The sequence below is a fragment of the Podarcis melisellensis genome (assembly GCF_964234715.1).
Source record: "Podarcis melisellensis genome assembly, chromosome: 8".
NCBI classification, from domain to species: domain Eukaryota; kingdom Metazoa; phylum Chordata; class Lepidosauria; order Squamata; family Lacertidae; genus Podarcis; species Podarcis melisellensis.
Window position 1 is genome coordinate 13,829,151 of NC_138540.1, and position 18,118 is coordinate 13,847,268.

The 18,118-nt window shown below is 48.2% G+C and overlaps 1 protein-coding gene across 6 annotated transcripts in view; it reads left to right on the forward strand.

Moving 5' to 3' along the window:
* Positions 1-18,118, forward strand: part of MFN2 (mitofusin 2) — a 36,796-nt gene that overhangs the window by 95 nt on the left and 18,583 nt on the right. For 2 of the 6 annotated variants that reach the window (XM_081923583.1, XM_081923582.1), the window contains exons 2-7: positions 4,751-4,872; positions 6,495-6,673; positions 8,179-8,314; positions 11,797-11,959; positions 14,869-14,993; positions 16,255-16,363. In XM_081923583.1, the coding sequence (XP_081779709.1) occupies positions 6,499-6,673; positions 8,179-8,314; positions 11,797-11,959; positions 14,869-14,993; positions 16,255-16,363 (708 nt within the window). In that variant the 5' untranslated portion in view covers positions 4,751-4,872; positions 6,495-6,498. Of the gene's footprint in view, positions 1-4; positions 202-366; positions 404-4,750; positions 4,873-6,494; positions 6,674-8,178; positions 8,315-11,796; positions 11,960-14,868; positions 14,994-16,254; positions 16,364-18,118 lie in introns of those variants that run through there. The other 4 variants (XM_081923581.1, XM_081923585.1, XM_081923584.1 and 1 more) reach the window with 4 other exon arrangements.

Here is an 18,118-nt window from a genome sequence, read left to right on the forward strand (position 1 = left end):
GAGAGGGCAGCAGCGCCTGGGGAGGGGGCGAGGCGAGTGGACGCGTGTCAGCGGGTTCAGACGTGGCAGCCCTCGAACCAAGTGCCGCTTCGCTAAAACCCCACTTGCTTGGGGTTTGGAGGAGGAGGGTGAGGGTGGCGGCGTCCCCTCGCGTGCGCGACACGTGTCGGCTCGGGTCACGCGTGCAAGGTGTGCGGCCAGGTGAGGCTCCGCGCACGTGGGTGGGGCATGTGCCATGTGGGCGGGCGCTTGCTGGCTGCAGCCCAGTCTGAAGGGTGTGGCTGGCATGGGTGGCCTTGGGGCAGACTGGCAGGTGCGAGGGGTCGGGGTGAGGGTAGGATCCAGGTGCGGGAACCCCCTGCAAAACGAAAGACTGTTCCTTCTGCAAGGTGTGAGTGTGAAGGTAGGCAGGTAGGGGGGTGGCTGGATGCGGGGTGGGTTTGGGGGGCAGGGAGGGGCAGCTGCCCCCCAAATCAATAAAAATGCATAGCAAACTGAGGTTCTGCGCCCCCTAAATCCTGGCTACGTCCATGGGCAGCGGTGACCTGGCCTGCAGTTCAGGGACGGGACATCTGCTTTGCATGCAGAAGGTTTGATACCCGGAATCTGCAGGTAGGATTGGGGCCAGGGCCGGATTTAGGTTTGATGAGGCCTGAAGTAACTGAAGGCAATGAGGCCCTTTATATGTCCAGCTGTCCTTTGTCAACAACAAATTGTCGCTGTTTTTTCGTGTTGAAGATATGCTACGTGGGGACGCGGGTGGCGCTGTGGGTTAAACCACAGAGCCTAGGACTTGCCGATCAGAAGGTCTGCGGTTCAAATCCACATGAAGGGGTGAGCTCCCGTTGCTCAGTCCCTGCTCCTGCCAACCTAGCAGTTCGAAAGCACGTCAAAGTGAAGTAGATAAATAGGTACCTCCGGCGGGAAGGTAAACGGCGTTTCTGTGCCCTACTCTGGTTTGCCAGTAGCGGCTTTGTCCTGCTGGCCACGTGACCCGGAAGCTGTACGCCGGCTCCCTCGGCCAATAAAGCGAGATGAGCGCCGCAACCCCAGAGTTGGTCATGACTGGACCTAATGGTCAGGGGTCCCTTTACCTTTACCTAAGCTACTGAAGGCAATGGGGCCTTTTATATGTCCAGCTGTCCTTTGTCAACAACAAATTATCGCTGTTTTTTGTGTTGAATATATGCTATATGGTAATTTATGGACCTAATACATATCTAAAGCCATTTGCGCATCTTGCCATGCAACCAGTCCATGCAGAATGTAGGCACCCTATATACAGAAATGAGCAACCCAGTGATATTTTAGGGAGCAGGCTAGCTGGCGGGGCCCATTACTTACATCATAGGAGCCTACACAACACAAAACACTGTTGCTGTATGTGGGTTTTATTTTATTTGTGTTTTTTATCTTGTATTTTGGAAGCGTACATCCAGTTATTTATCTCATGTCTACAACTTGAGGCAATGTGCATTGTGTCCATCTAGTTCAGCATTGCCAACACTGGTTGGCAGCCAGGGCCAGATTTAGTTTTGATGAGGCCCTAAGCTACTGAAGGTAATGGGGCCCTTTATATGTCCAGCTGTCCTATGTCAACAACAAATTGCCACTGTTTTTTGTGTTGCATATATGCTTTATAGTCCCTTACTTACATTGTAGGAGCCTACACAACACAAAACACTGTTACAGAAAGTAGCTTTAATGCTTTATATACTTTTAAGTAACTAGGCCTTTACAATTATGTGTGACAGCATGTGAGGTGGCCGTGATTTAAACAGTTGACATTTGCCCATGAATAATCATGTATATTAACTAATTATATCCTTTTCAATGCATTAAAGTGATATCATTTTCAATGCATTAAAATGAATATTCTCCTATTTTAAATGAAGATTCTCTAATATTCTCATTAATTGAGAATATTCTTGTGAATATTCTCCAAAAGATTATTCTCAAGAATTTAACATCACTCTTTATAGGTCATAACCAGTGCTATGAGTTGTGCTTGGAAACAGACCACTAGCTAGTTGGGGGTTCTGTAGCCAGGGAGCCTTCTGCTTTCCATAGCCAAACCTAGCCAACAATATGATTGCAGCTCTTTGGGCAGGTTGCATTTTCCTAGCGCTTTGCAAAGGCATGTTTGCTCCCTGGTCTGTGGGTTGCTGGCGCCACGGAAGTCTTCCTGGTGTCTTCGCTGATATCCTTTTGGTGCCTTAAGCCTTAACTTTCCCCTCTGCCAAACCTTCCTGTAGCTGTTAATGGGTTGTTTATATGTCTGTATAAATTGGAGGTGTTCATATGACGACGTTTCGTGTGAATTTTTGCTGGCGTCGTTGTTAAGTTTTTTAATTTAAGTCGCCTGGAGGTCTGAGTGCCTAAACAATCTAATAATTTGTATGCATTTTTCTCTTTTTGCTTTAAGGAAAGTTGTTGATGTTTCTGAATAGCATTGAGATATTCCGTGTCGTCACCATCGTTTCTGAATGCATTAGAAAATACTTAATAAAATACAGTGTCAGGGAGAAAAATGGTGGAAAGGATGGTGTGTTTCTTAGTTGGATTCAGGCAACACCTGCACAATTTACAGCACCTTAAACAGTTATGGCTTCCCCACCAAAAAAAAAACCCAATACTGGGAACTGTTGCTAAGGGTGCAGAGAATAGTGTTCTCCTTTGTTGTTGTTGTTGTTTAGTCGTGTCTGACTTTTGGTGACCCCCTGGACCAGAGCACGCCAGGCACTCCTGTCTTCCACTGCCTCCCGCAGTTTGGTCAAACTCATGCTGGTAGCTTCGAGAACACTGTCCAACCATCTCGTCCTCTGTCGTCCCCTTCTCCTTGTGCCCTCCATCTTTCCCAACATCAGGGTCTTTTCCAGGGAGTCTTCTCTTCTCATTAAGTGGCCAAAGTAATTGGAGCCTCAGCTTCAGGATCTGTCCTTCCATTGAGCACTCAGGGCTGATTTCCTTCAGAATGGATAGGTTTGATCTTCTTGCAGTCCATGAGACTCTCAAGAGTCTCCTCCAGCACCATAATTCAAAAGCATCAATTCTTTGGTGATCAGCCTTCTTAATGGTCCAGCTCTCACTTCCATACATCACTACAGTGGTGCCCCGCAAGACGAATGCCTCGCAAGACGAAAAACCCGCAAGACGAAAGGGTTTTTCGGTTTTTGCGCCGTTTGCTAGACGATTTTCCCTATGGGCTTGCTTTGCAAGACGAAAGCCCATAGGGAAATCTCCGGGGACCTCTTTTAAATGCTGGCGGTGGGGAGCAAAGCCTTTTCCCCCCCTCCGGACTTCAGAAGAGGCCCAGGAAGGCCGGCGGGGGCGAAAGGCTTTGCTCCCCACCGCCAGCATTTAAAAGAGGTCCCCGGAGATTTCCCTATGGGCTTTCGTCTTGCAAAGCAAGCCCATAGGGAAAATCGTCGGGATAGCAGGGAAGCGCTTCCCGCTATCCTGGACGGCTTTTGAAGGCAGGCGGGGGGGGGAGCAAAGACTTTTGCCCCCCGCCAGCCTTCAGAAGAGGTCCTGGACCTCTTCTGAAGGCGGGCGGGCGGCAAAAGTCTTTGTCGCCCCTGCCTGCCTTCCCGGGGGCTTTTAAATCGCCCTGGGACAGCGGAGACAGCGCTGCCGCCCGCCAGCATTTTAAGATCGCCCCGGACAGCGGAGATGTCCTCCGCTGTCCCGGGGCGATCTTAAAATGCTGGCGGGCGGCAGCGAAGGCTTCGCTGCCGTCCCCCAGCATTTTAAAAGCCCCCGGGACAGCGGAGACTTTTCCGCTGTCCCGGGGCGATCTTAAAATGCTGGCGGGTGATCTTAAAATGCAGGCGGGGGGGGGGAAGCAAAGACTTTCGCCCCCCGCCAGCCTTCAGAAGAGGTCGGGGGACAGACTGTCCCCGGACGTGGTCTGAAGGCGGTTTCCCTAGGAACGCATTAATTGATTTTTAATGCATTCCTATGGGAAACCGTGCTTCGCAAGACGAAAAACTCGCAAGACAAAAAGACTTGCGGAATGAATTAATTTCGTCTTGCGAGGCACCACTGTACTGGGAAAACCATAGGTTTAACTATACGGACATTTGTTGGCAAGATGATGTCCCTACTTTTTAAGATGCTGTCTAGGTTTGTCATTGCTTTTCTCCCAAGAAGCAGGCGTCTTTTAATTTTGTGGCTGCTGTCACCATCTGCAGTGATCATGGAGCCCAAGAAAGTAAAATCTCTCACTGCCTCCATTTCTTCCCCTTCTATTTGCCAGGAGGTGATGGGACCAGTGGCCATGATCTTCGTTTTTTTTTTGTTTTTTTGATATTTTGCGCTCTCCTCTCACCCTCATTAAAAGGTTCTTTAATTCCTCCTCACTTTCTGCCATCAAGGTTGTGTCATCTGCATATCTGGGGTTGTTGATATTTCTTCTGGCAATCTTAATTCCGGCTCCTTACAGACCTTCAACTCCCAGAATTCCTTGGTAAGAGGCATTGATTGTTAAGCCACTCTGTGCGGGAAACAGGGGTCTCCTGACACCCCTTAGCACCCCTTAAAAAACTACAGTTCCCAGGATGCTTTGGGGTAAGCCAGGGCTCTTTAAAGTAATCTGGCGCTGCCTTAAATGTGTGGTGCAGATGGAATCCCAGGGATACACAGCTGGGGCTTGGGCGCACTTGCACCATTGGCAGGAAAAATGCAAACAGCAGCCATGTGTGTGGGCCATGTGTGTTCTCTAATCCCGTCCAACTTTCTCTCCTTGCAGTGACGGGGGAACAAATTGGATTTGGACAAAGGGAGACAACTTCTTCACCTTTTCTCTGAACCGCTTAGGAAACAAGACGCAGGACATGCTCGCCCTTTGAGAACCCAGCCTGTGCCTTAGAAGTAAGTTGCGCAGCAATTTGGGGTGGGGAGGGAGATGTTCCTCAAACATGCACACATCCATAATTTTATTTGTATTATGACCCTCACTTGCTTTTCTCCCTAAGCTTATGGTTACGTAAGAAAGGTGCTGAGTTCCATCCTCCAACCTTGGCTCAGCTGGCTTGTGCTAAAGATGGAATGATTAACGGGAGCTACTCTCCCTCTGCCGGCCTGAGCCTGTTGCTCTTGCATTCCGCCCCCGCCCCAGCAGCAAATCTGAGCTCTGTCTCCCCACTTTAAGCTGTCTCTATTGTTGGCGCTGTGGGTTAAACCACAGAGCCTAGGACTTGCCGATCAGAAGGTCGGCGCTTCGAATCCCCGTGACAGGGTGAGCTCCCGTTGCTTGGTCCCTGCTCCTGCCAACCTAGCAGTTTGAAAGCACCTAAAGGCCAAGTAGATAAATAGGTACCACTCCGGCGGGAAGGTAAACGGCGTTTCCGTGCGCTGCTCTGGTTCGCCAGAAGCGGCTTAGTCATGCTGGCCACATGACCCGGAAACTGTACACCGGCTCCCTCGGCCAGTAAAGCAAGATGAGCGCCGCAACCCCAGAGTCGGCCACGACTGGACCTAATGGTCAGGGGTACCTTTACCTTTACCTATTGTTTCCTGTTCTGAAAGTGGCAGGATTTTGAGCAGGTGGGAGGGGAGAGTGGTTGAAAATAAAAACTTTTAGCATCCCTTCTCGATGCAGCATGGTTCATGTTGCATTTGAGCATAAGAATGTAATAAGAACTTTAAGACGACAACCGAAGAAGAACGGCAACTTAAGTTGACAGAATATGCGCAGCTTGCAGACTTAACATATCGAATAAGAGAACAAGAAGAACATAACGTTTGGAGAAGATCGGAAAATGTTTATTGAATACAGTGGTACCTCAGGTTAAGAACTTAATTCGTTCTGGAGGTCCATTCTTAACCTGAAACTGTTCTTAACCTGAAGCACCACTTTAGCTAATGGGGCCTCCTGCTGCCACCGTGCTGGCACTGCGTGATTTCTGTTCTCATCCTGAAGCAAATTTCTTAACCCGAGATACTATTTCTGGGTTAGCGGAGTCTGTAACCTGAAGCATCTGTAACCCGAGGTACCACTGTATATGGGAAATAATTGTGTACAGAGGAAAACGCTGGCGGTGTTAAGATAAATTAAACAGTGTAAATAAGTTTTGATGGATGCAATAATAGAATACTGAATGGTAAAGATTTAGTAAAAGATGCAGGAGTTTATGATGTGTAAAATGGACCACGGAAAGAAGACGGGAAGTCATGGATATCTCAAGGATGTAAAAATGAGTACTTTAAATTGTAAAACAGAAAATTTAATTAAAAATTATATACAAAAAAAAAGAACGTTAAGACGAGTCTTGCTGGATCAGGATGGTCCAGCATTATCCGAGCATATTATTATTATTAATGGTCCAGTCCTCTTTTACAGCCATCTAGGTTGGTGTCCGTCAACACCACCTGTGGCAGTGAGTTCCATAGTTTAACACTGCACCGCATGAAGAACCACAGGGTTTATCGGACTGTTTGCTTCTCTCTTTCCCTCTTCCCTGCCCCACACCTCCCCCCCTCGCCCCCTATAGCGCAATGTCCCTGCTCTTCCCTTGCTCCAAGTCCATTGTCTCCGGCAAGAAGGACAAGAGACACATGGCGGAAGTCAACGCCTCCCCGCTCAAGCACTTCGTCACCGCCAAGAAGAAGATCAATGGCATCTTCGAACAGCTGGCTGCCTACATCCAGGAGAGCTCAGCATTCCTGGAGGGTAAGGCGGCCTCTTCTGCGTGCCGTGTTTTCAAAACAACTTGCCTGCTCACCACGGGCGACGAGGAATTTGTGTAGGCGAGCGGGCAGAGAATAAATGGGGGCGGCCGGTTTAAATTGGAAACGTAAGCTGGTGTGTACGGAGTCGGTGCTAAAGATGAAACAAGGGTCTAGTCCTCATGGTTCTGAATTTAAACAGAAACCGAGGAAGCTGCCTTATACGGTGTCTACCTTACCTAGGAAGCTTGCCCAGTCTGCGGTTCTCCAAAGTCTTCCTTCACTTGCTGCTCTCCGTTTAACTGGAGAATGACCTTGCAAGATTCCCCTGGCCTGAAACTTTGGAGAGCTGCTGCCTGTCCGTGTAGACATTACTGAGCTAGATTGACCCAAGGGCAACTGGTATTCAAAAGCGTTGCGGCTTCAAAGCATCGTGGCTGGTAGCCATCAGTAGGCCCCGGGATTTGCCAGACTCGGAACACGGTTCCTAATAATGATAATAATTTATTATTTATATCCCTCCCATCTGGCTGGGTTTCCACAGCCACTCTGGGCTGCTTCCAACAAAACACTAAAATAGAATAACCTATTAAACATTAAAAGCTTCCCTAAACAGGGCCGCCTTTAGATGTCTTCTAAAAGTCTGGTAGTTGTTGTTCTCTTTGACATCTGGTGGGAGGGTGTTCCACAGGGCGGGTGCCACTACCAAGAAGGCCCTCTGCCTGGTTCCCTGTAACTTGGCTTCTCGTAGCGAGGGAACCGCCAGAAGGCCCTCAGCGCTGGACCTCAGCATCCGGGCAGAACGATGGGGGTGGAGACGCTCCTTCAGGTATAATGGGCCGAGGCCGTTTAGGGCTTTAAAGACCAGCACCAATACTTTGAATTGTGCTCAGATCTTTCAAGACCAGTGTTATATGGTCTCAGCAGCCGCTCCCAGTCACCAGTCTAGCTGCCGCATTCTGGATTAGTTGTAGTTCCCGGGTCACCTTCAAAGGTAGCCCCACGTAGAGCGCATTGCAGTAGTCCTAGTGGGAGATAACCAGAGCATACACCACTCTGGTGAGACAGCCTGCGGGCAGGTAGAGTCTCATCCTGCGTACCAGATGAGCTGCCCTGGATACAGAATTGACCGACACCTCCATGGACAGCTGTGCGTCCAGAATGACTCCCAGGCTGCGCACCTGGTCCTTCAGGGGCACAGTTACCCTATTCAGGACCAGGGAGTCCCCCACACCCGCCCGCCCCCTGTCCCCCAAAAACAGTACTTCTGTCTTGTCAGGATTCAACCTCAATCTGTTAGCCGCCATCCATCCTCCAACCATCTCCAGACACTCACACAGGACCTTCGCCGCCTTCACTGGTTCCGATTTAAAAGAGAGGTAGAGCTGGGTATCATCATTCCTACATTTCTCTTGAAACTAGAACTTGGTTAAGAACCAATGAGGACTAGAACCTTACTTTAGGGAAAGCGTGGCAGCCCTTGTAGATTTGGCACCCTTTTGGTTTCAGAAACGCACAGGAACGTGGAGCTGGACCCCATCACCACAGAGGAGCAGGTGTTGGAGGTCAAAGGCTACCTGTCCAAGGTGGCCGGCATCAGCCAGGTGTTGGCCCGGCGTCACATGAAGGTGGCCTTTTTCGGACGGTGAGTGGGGCGCCAGGCAAGCGGTCTTGTGCCCGGTGAGGAATTTGGCTGAGGGTGGAGGGAAGCCTGTGGCAGGGAGCAGAAGCTCTCCAGCGTGCCCTTGTCTGCCAGCAAATGCCAGCTTGATTGAGTCACCTTCTCGTTTTACTCTTGGCTGGAAAAAGTAAACACTTCTGAAGCTCCGATCCCTGCTCAACTATAAAAAGGTGGCAGAGAAGCCTTTTCCCCACCCCGAGGGCCAAATTCCCTTCTGAACAATTTCCTGAGGGCCACATGCCAGTGTTTGGCAGGGCCAGAGGAAAAAGCAGATAGAGCAGTAACTGGATTTTCGACCTATATATATGGGACGTGGGTGGCGCTGTGGGTTAAACCACTGAGCCTCTTCGGTTTGCCGATCAGAAGGTCGGCGGTTTGAATCCCGATGGCGGGGTGAGCTCCCGTTGCTCAGTCCCTGCTCCTGCCAACCTAGCAGCTCGAAAGCACGTCAAAGTGCAAGTAGATAAATAGGTACCGCTCCGGCGGGAAGGTAAACAGCTACTCTGGCTTGCCACATGCTGGCCACATGACCCGGAAGCTGTACGCCGGCTCCCTCAGCCAATAATGCGACATGAGCGTCGCAACCCCATAGTCTGCCACAACTGGACCTAATGGTCAGGGGACCCTTTACCTTTACTATATATATATATATATATATATATATATATATATATATATATATGCAGGTTTTGGTGTCCTCGGGTGTCTTCCCGTGTAAAAGTTGGGGTGTCTAGGCGACGTTTCGACGAGGTCTCACTCGTCATCTTCAGGCTGGTGCTTTCGGCTTCTTGTTACTGGAACAGAGCAGGATCTCAGTGTTTGAGTTCCTATAAATACTGTTGAGGGGGTGTGGTGTATAGCCTCCAATGTTCTGGGCAGAGAGGAAGTTCCCAGGCTAGTGTGCCTTTTCTTCTTTTGTTCCTTAATTACTTGAGGGATATCTTGAGTGATTTCTTGAGTGATATCCTGAGTACCACTTAGGTGGGTCATTAGGTGTGGATTAGTTGCTAAAGTCTTTGTGTCTTGACCTCTTGAACTTTGTGAAGAGTTTTTCTGAGAAGATGGCTGTACTGCACTTAGTTGTGCTCTGGCTTGGCTTCGTGTATAGGGGCGAGCTGTGGTTTTGTGGCCTGTGTCAGCCAGATCTGTGTAGGGATTGCAGGGGGGTGCAGCATCCGGAGGTGCCACCATGGTTTGGCTACTGGATGGTGTCTGTAATTTATCTGTGGAGAGGGTCTGGGTTTGGGTCTGGTGTGGTTGATTGGTGATGGCGTTCTGTGTGCCTCTGGATCTGGTGTCAGTTTTTGTGGGGAGGGCTAATTTCCAGATGTCTGGCAAGCGGGATGTGTCGTCACGCTTGTTCATGTTGTGAGGGTGTTTCTCTATCTCGATGGCTTCCATGATTATTCTCTTGTGGTGATGTTCCATGTTAAAGAGCAATTTGGAATCTGCAAAATTAATTTCGTGTCCTGTTTCTTTCATGTGTTGGAAAAGAGAGGAAGTTTTTTCTTCTTTTTTGACGGCATTCTTGTGTTCTGCGATACGTGCATTTATTCGTCTGTTTGTTTGTCCAATGTACGTGGCTGGGCAGACTTTGCAGGATCCAGAGGCACACAGAACGCCATCACCAATCAACCACACCAGACCCAAACCCAGACCCTCTCCACAGATAAATTACAGACACCATCCAGTAGCCAAACCATGGTGGCACCTCCGGATGCTGCACCCCCCTGCAATCCCTACACAGATCTGGCTGACACAGGCCACAAAACCACAGCTCGCCCCTATACACGAAGCCAAGCCAGAGCACAACTAAGTGCAGTACAGCCATCTTCTCAGAAAAACTCTTCACAAAGTTCAAGAGGTCAAGACACAAAGACTTTAGCAACTAATCCACACCTAATGACCCACCTAAGTGGTACTCAGGATATCACTCAAGAAATCACTCAAGATATCCCTCAAGTAATTAAGGAACAAAAGAAGAAAAGGCACACTAGCCTGGGAACTTCCTCTCTGCCCAGAACATTGGAGGCTATACACCACACCCCCTCAACAGTATTTATAGGAACTCAAACACTGAGATCCTGCTCTGTTCCAGTAACAAGAAGCCGAAAGCACCAGCCTGAAGATGACGAGTGAGACCTCGTCGAAACGTCGCCTAGACACCCCAACTTTTACACGGGAAGACACCCGAGGACACCAAAACCTGCATTCCTGTACCCGTGAAAATCTACGAAAGCATATATATATGTGTATATATATATATATATATATATATATATATATATATATATATATATATAGTGTGTGTGTGTGTGTGTGTATATATATATAGTGTGTATATATATATATATATATATGTATTTGTGTGTGTGTGTGTGTATATATGTGTGTGATATATGTGTGTGTGTGTGTGCGCGCGCGCGTGCGTACACACACACACACACACACACACACACTTTTATTGGTTTTTGCATATATTTTCCAAACAAATCAAATCATGTCATCTCATCTTTTACATCATTTTGGCTATTTTAGCCTGAGACTTCTATCAACCACGTCTAATGATTTTCAAACCTCCTCTTTTAACCTCACATTTATTATCCTACTACTTTTAATAGTCAATAACTTAAAATCCATTCTCATAAATCTTTTTTGTAATATTTCATATCGCTACAAAGCTTCTTGTAGTCCTACCAGCATTGCCAGTTGATTACAATTGTCTTTCAAATAACTCGCATATTTACACCAATCTTTCTGGTCCCGCTGGTTTCGAATTCTCCCTGCCATCTTATCCAATTCTGCATAGTCCATTAATTTCATCTGCCGTTCCTCTTTCGTCGGTAGTTCTTCTTGCTTCCATTTCTGTGCCGATAATTCTCTTGCTGCAGGATTTTTGACTTTTGATAAGCACCAGTAATAGCAGCATTTTTTTCCGGGGACGTGAACAAAATGACCCACATTCAATGCTTTGTGTGTGTTTAATTTTCATAGAATTGTAGAGCCCAATCCCTTTGCTATGTGGGCATCTCAACATGGGGTCTCCCATCCAATTTGAAACCACCCCGGACCCTGCTTAGCTTTGCAAATGTGCTAGCCTTTTTATTTCCTTAGCCACTCTGTGCGGCTCCAACAATATAAACTTCCTGATACGGGGCTGCCTTAAGACGTCTTCTAAGAGTTGTGTAGTTCTTTTATCTCCCTTATCTCACTCAGTTGTGTTGTTATTCTTTGTTTCGTCATGTGTGTTGCTGGAGCAGATTTTCCTGCTGAAATAAATAAAATGATTTAAAAAACGAAACAAAATCCCCTTCACAGCTGAGGAGTTGCGGGCAGAACTATGTGAGAGTTGTTTGTGGCTGTGCTCACTCCTGGCATGCAGCCCTTTTGTCCAGGCAGGGCAGGTCCCCGCCCCAAGGACCTTACAGATGCGTTTGTGTTCTCAGGACGAGCAATGGGAAGAGCACAGTCATCAATGCCATGCTGTGGGACAAGGTCCTTCCCTCGGGCATCGGACACACGACAAACTGCTTCTTGCGCGTGGAGGGGACAGAGGGCCACGACGCCTTTCTGCTCACTGAGGGGTCCGAGGAGAAGAAAAGCGTCAAGGTGAGCACATCTCCGATCAGCGGAGGGCAACAGTTTTTGGAAGGGAGGGCAAGGAGCTCTTTCCATATGTTTTCAGTCTACTATTGTTTTAACTCCGTGAAACTTTTACATTATTATTGCTGGTTTTTCCTACTGGTGATTTTTAGCTTTTATCTTTTTCTTTTGCAAGGTGCTTCGAGGAGGTTTTTCCTACAGTCAGGAACTGTAAATTTTATGTAATAAATAGTTTCTATACCACTTAATAGGGACGCGGGTGGCGCTGTGGTCTAAAGCACAGAGCCTAGGGCTTGCCAATCAGAAGGTTGGCGGTTCGAATCCCCGCAATGGGGTGAGCTCCCGTTGCTCGGTCCCTGCTCCTGCCACCTAGCAGTTCAAAAGCACGTCAAAGTGCAAGTAGATAAATAAGTACCGCTCCTGCGGGAAGGTAAATGGCGTTTCCGTGTGCTGCTCAGGTTCGCCAGAACCGGCTTAGTCATGTTGGCCACATGACCCGGAACCTGTACGCCGGCTCCCTCGGCCAATAAAGGGAGATGAGCGCCACAACCCCAGAGTCGGCCATGACTGGACCTAACGGTCAGGGGTCCCTTTACCCCTTTACCTTTATACCACTTAATGGTAGAGCGGGTTTCTAAGCCTCCCAAAACCACTTCCCACTCAAACCCATAATTTTCTTTGATCCTTTTACATGGTTTCGTATGTCCGTGGTATTTTATGCATTGTGACTTGCCTTCGTTTTTATTGATTATCGTTTAGTACAGTGTTTCCCAACCGGTGTTCCGCGGCACACTAGTGTGCCGCCGGACGTTGCCTAGTGTGCCGTGGGAGGGAGGCGGGCGAGTCGGGCTAATCCTCCGACGAGCTCCACCTCCAGACCCATTGCTCAAATCCTTTAACCCAGGAGGGCGGGGAGGGGGGGGAGAAAGAGAAAAAAGAAAGGGTGGGAAAAAAGAAGGGGAAGAGAAAATATTTTTTTAAAAAAAGGAAAGAGAGGGAAAAAAGCGAGGGATGGAGGAAGGGGAATAAACAGAAGGGGAGGACAATGAAGAGGGGCGGGGCTTGGCAGGCAGCAGATAACTGGGGAGGGGGGCGCGGCTGGCGGCGGCTCAAGGCAGGAAGGGAGGAGCTGCCTCGCGGAGAGTCTTGGGCTGCAGAGATTTCCCGTTCAGGAGCGCGGGAGGCCACGCCGTGGATGGGAATCTCCTCCTCCTCTTCCTCCTCCTCCTCCAGGAGAGAGGGTGGTCCGCCCCACCGAGTCGGGCGTGCTCAAGCGTGGGAGCCTATAGTTAGAGCTCAGCTCCTTTTCTTGCCTTCCCCGCCCCCCACGGAGCACATTTTCCTCGCCCCCCCAACCCCCGCATGTAGAATAGAAGCCCTCCAGCCTCCACGGTGCACAAACTCTCCCCTCTGCAACGAAGCGCTTTGTTGCATATCTTTGGTGAGGTTTTTAGGCAGTCTTGGTGCACCTTAAATCAGCGCTAATTGCGCCTGGACGCAGTATTTACTTCCGAGTAGGCCCCCTTCCCCCCCCCCCCCCGGTAGCACCTGACGTTGCTATTCGTATCATCAGGTTTGTTTGTTGATAATTTAATTGTTTTAAAAGCATCATGCTAAAGAGCTCTCTCCCACCCCCAGACCCTTGGGCAAAACAGAAACACACACATACACAAACACAGAGATTGAGCCCTGCAGGTTTTATGAAATGAATGGATTCTGAATGCCTGTTTCAGTGGCTTGTCCGCCTTAGGCTGCTGGGCCAGACACCTGTTACACGGTGCAGTCCGTAAGCTGTGAGCGCTGCTACCTGCCGCCGAGACCACGTAACGACAGTCTTGAAAGACCTACATTGGCTCCCAGTACCTTTCCGAGCACAATTCAAAGTGTTGGTGCTGACCTTTAAAGCCCTAAGCGGTTTCGGTCCAGTATACCTGAAGTAGCGTCTCCGCCACCATCGTTCAGCCCAGACACTGAGATCCAGTGCCAAGGGCCTTCTGGCAATTCCCTCACTGTGAAAAGTGAGGTTACAGGGAACCAGGCAGAGGGCCTTCTCAGTAGTGGCGCCCGCCCTGTGGAATGCCCTCCCATCAGACATCAAAGAGATAACCATTACCTTCTATGCTGTTACTATTTTTTTTATTTTTTTTTACATAAGTAAAAAGTGACCTTTCCCCATCTGGCATGGTGGTGTGCCTCGAGATTTTTTTCATGAAACAAGTGTGCCTTTGCCCAAAAAAGGTTGGGAAACACTGGTTTAGTAATTCTCTATTGCGACTGATAAGTGTAAGCCGTTTAATTGTTATTTGCTGATATTTAATTTTCCTGTTTGGGTTGCGGGTTAAACCACAGAGCCTAGGACTTGTCAATCAGAAGGTCGGTGGTTCGAATCCCCCCGACGGGGTGAGCTCCCTTTACTCGGTCCCTGCTCCTGCCAACCTAGCATTTCGAAAGCACGTCAAAGTGCAAGTAGATAAATAGGTATCGCTCCGGCGGCAAGGTAAACAGCGTTTCCGTGCGCTGCTGTGGTTCGCCGGAAGCGGCTTAGTCATGCTGGCCACATGACCTGGAAGCTGTACGCTGGCTCCCTCGGCCAATGAAGCGAGATGAGCGCCGCAACCCCAGAGTCGGCCACGACTGGACCTAATGGTCAGGGGTCCCTTTACCTTATTAAATTTCCTGTTTACCACCAGATTCTAATGGATCGTTGAATATTACTTTGTTGATATAAGTTGTTTGTTTTTAAGTTATTGTGACTTTTTTTGTACTGGATCAGATTGCTATTATTAATGTTTGACATTGTATTTTTTTATATATGGGTTGGAAGCTGCCCCAGGTGGCAGCTGGGCGGGGTATAAATAAAATAAATACTATTATTATTATTTCTCTCTTTCTATCTGCCAACCCTCTATGTCCAGACGGTCAACCAACTGGCTCACGCGCTCCATCAAGACGAACTCCTGACTGCCGGAGGAATGGTCAGCGTAATGTGGCCAAACTCCAAGTGTCCCCTCCTCAAAGATGACCTGGTTTTGATGGACAGGTGAGAGATCTGCCTTTCCCCCATGTCCCTGGGGAACAATCCTGAAACCAGTTGGCTGCTAAGTTGCTGTACGCATGTAGAAGCACGGAAAACGACAGAGGTGTTTCCCCAGAAACTCCTCCTGCGCTGCTGGCCTCGTTCCAGCTTCCTGGCTTAGCAGGCATTTAATTTGTAAACTGATGCTATATTCTCCCAGTGAGCTGATTGCAGCAAGATTATCCTTTCTCCGTAGGCGATTTGAGATAATGGCTTTAATTCCTCCTCTGCTTCTAAAATCTGCCCCTCTCTTTCTAAAAACAGTTTGCGCCTTTTTAAAAACCTCCTCTCTCCCAGTCCTGAAAACTGGCTGCTAGTTGTTAGCCACTGGTTTCTCAAAAGCATCCATTTGGCTGAGATGAGAAATCAGGATGCTATTCTCAGTATCTGGTACTCACAGGTAGACTCTGACTGACCATGGAGGCTTGATTGAACTATATGCATATTAAGAGGCAGGATAAGGTTCTGTCTGTTGCAGGAATTATTTCTGCCCCACAGAAGCTTTCACAAGAAACAGGAAGCAGGACTGGTTAGGCCTTCGGCTCTTCCATGTTTTTCCTTCTTATTGTTGCGTGTACCACCTGTGCTCAGAGATCTGTATTGGTGTCCGATTTGCTACCAGGCTGAGTTCAAGTTTTTAATAATAGCACATAAAACTCTTAACAGTTTTGGTCAAGTTTCCCGGCAATATCGCCTTACCCCCAAATCGGCCAGCTTGACCTCTCTGATCTGCAGAACTGCCGCTGCTGCAGGTGCCAAATTATACTCCTTCCGCATTTGTAAGAGGTAAATCTTCTAGTGTGGTGGAACCTGCACTTTGGAACTCCCTGCCACTTGACACCAGGCAGGCGTCCTCACTGTACTCTTTTTTGTGCCTGCTAAAATCATTTATAGGCAGACTTCCCACGTGTGTAGAATGCCAACATATGTTTTAATCTGGTTTTTAGCACATTGTTGATTTTCTGAAGGTCTGATTGTTGCTGCTTTTTACAGATGTGTATATATATATATATATTTGTATACCACTTTGAAGGAGGGTTTTTTTGCAATCAAGTGGTTTATAAATGTTAGGAAATAAATAGCTTTGAATCGAAGCCCTGCTTTCTCAGTAGTTCAGGGTGGGCTGTTGTGTTGTCGGGTTAAGGCTATTATAACGAGACAGCTGTCAATAACACTTTCTTCTGCATCTGGCATTCCTCCCCCCACCCCTTGTCTGTCCTATTAGCCCCGGAATTGACGTAACCACTGAACTGGACAGCTGGATTGACAAGTTCTGCTTGGACGCTGACGTCTTTGTCTTGGTGGCAAACTCCGAGTCGACCCTGATGCAGACGGTAACCCTCACCCTTCGGTTAATTGACCTTCTCTTTGCTTTCGGAGGAGACTTTGCCGCGCCTCTCAATATCTGTTGGCTGGGAATCATCGCAAGCAGGGAGAGTCACCATTGCGTTTGGGTGTTGCTTGAGAGTTTCTTTTTTAAAAAAAAATTAAAGATTTTTAATAATACGGAACAAACTAGTCTAAACAAACACATTTAGTTCCATTTCTTACTGTATTGCACTTCCCGTTGTATTATCCCATTTTGATTTCTCGTTACACATCTGTCCAGTAATGTATCTCCAGTTTAATACAGTGGTACCTCGGGTTACATACGCCTCAAGTTACAGACTCCGCTAAGCCGCTTCAGGTTGAGAACAGTTTCAGGTTAGGTATGGACCTCCAGAACGAATTAAGTACTTAACCCGAGGGACCACTGTATCCTGTTGCATCCCTCTTGTTTTTTATGATAGTATCCTGATCTCTTGATCTAGGCCAGAGCTTTCCAAACTTTCCATGTTGGCAACATACTTTTCAGATGTGCATCATTTCGCAAGACAGTAATTCAGTTTGTTATTGTTTCGCTACACAGTAATTCAGTTTTACTAGCAAACTGGAAGTTAAATTAACCCCTTTCCAGCCCTGGGAGGAGCGTTTGTGCGACACACCTACACACTGCAGCCGACACACAGTTTGGAAAACTGCTCTCAGCCCTTTTGTTTTCCCAGTCTTTTTCCAGAAGCAATACCATAGCTTTAAGAGCAATGTTCTTTGAGTCCACTCCAGATTTTTAAACAGAGTCCTTTCTTTCTGCTTAAGCTAAAGAAAGTCCAGCACCGAAATCCCAAACCCCTTTCCCCCTTTTCTGGCCCCATATCCAAATGTAATCACCATTTGTAATCTTACCTTCTCCTTCTCCAAATCATTGTATGGAGATTAGGTCTGGATTTTGTATCAGTACATTGCCCAGGACTGGTATGAGGGCCAGACTGTGACGGCGGCTTCACTGGGCAGTATTATCGTGTCTGAAACTGCCGCAGCAGCTCCTAGAGTGACCAAACTGCTTTGCATGCACCCAAGTCTGTGGGCTCTGTTGGTTGCCAAAGTGTGTGTGTGTGTGTGTGTGTGTGTGTGTGTACAGTGGAACCTTGGTTCCCAAACAGCTTAGTTGCCGAACAAATCGACTCCCAAACGCTGCAAACCCGGAAGTAGGCGTTCCGGTCTGCAAACGTTTTTCAGAAGCCGAACATCCGAAGGTTTCAGGAGTCGAACGGACTCCCGTAACGGATTACCGTATTTTTCGCTCTATGAGACACACTTTTTCCCTCCTAAAATGTATGGGGAAATGTGTGTGCGTCTTATGGAGCAAATGCAGGCTGCGCGGCTATCCCAGAAACCAGAAAGTGAGAGGAATCGCTGCGCAGCGCTCCCTCTTGCTGTTCTAGCTTCTAGCTTAGCCCCTCTGGTCCTTCCCCACCTTCCGCAAAAGCCCCCAAGAGCCGCGCTCCCTTTAAAAAGTCGCGCGGAGGGGGCTTTTCCTTGGGGAAAAGGTTGCAAGCGCCGCACACACGCTCCACGCGGCTCGTGAAAGGGAGCGCTTAGCAGAGCCTGGGATGCATGGGATGAAGAATATTTTCTTCCTTGCATCTCCCCTCTAAAAACTAGGTGTGTCTTATGTTCAGGTACGTCTTATGGAGCGAAAAATACGGTGAGTTCGAGAACCAAGCTACCACTGTAGAGGATGTTTTTGAGTGATGTGGAAGGGCAACTCT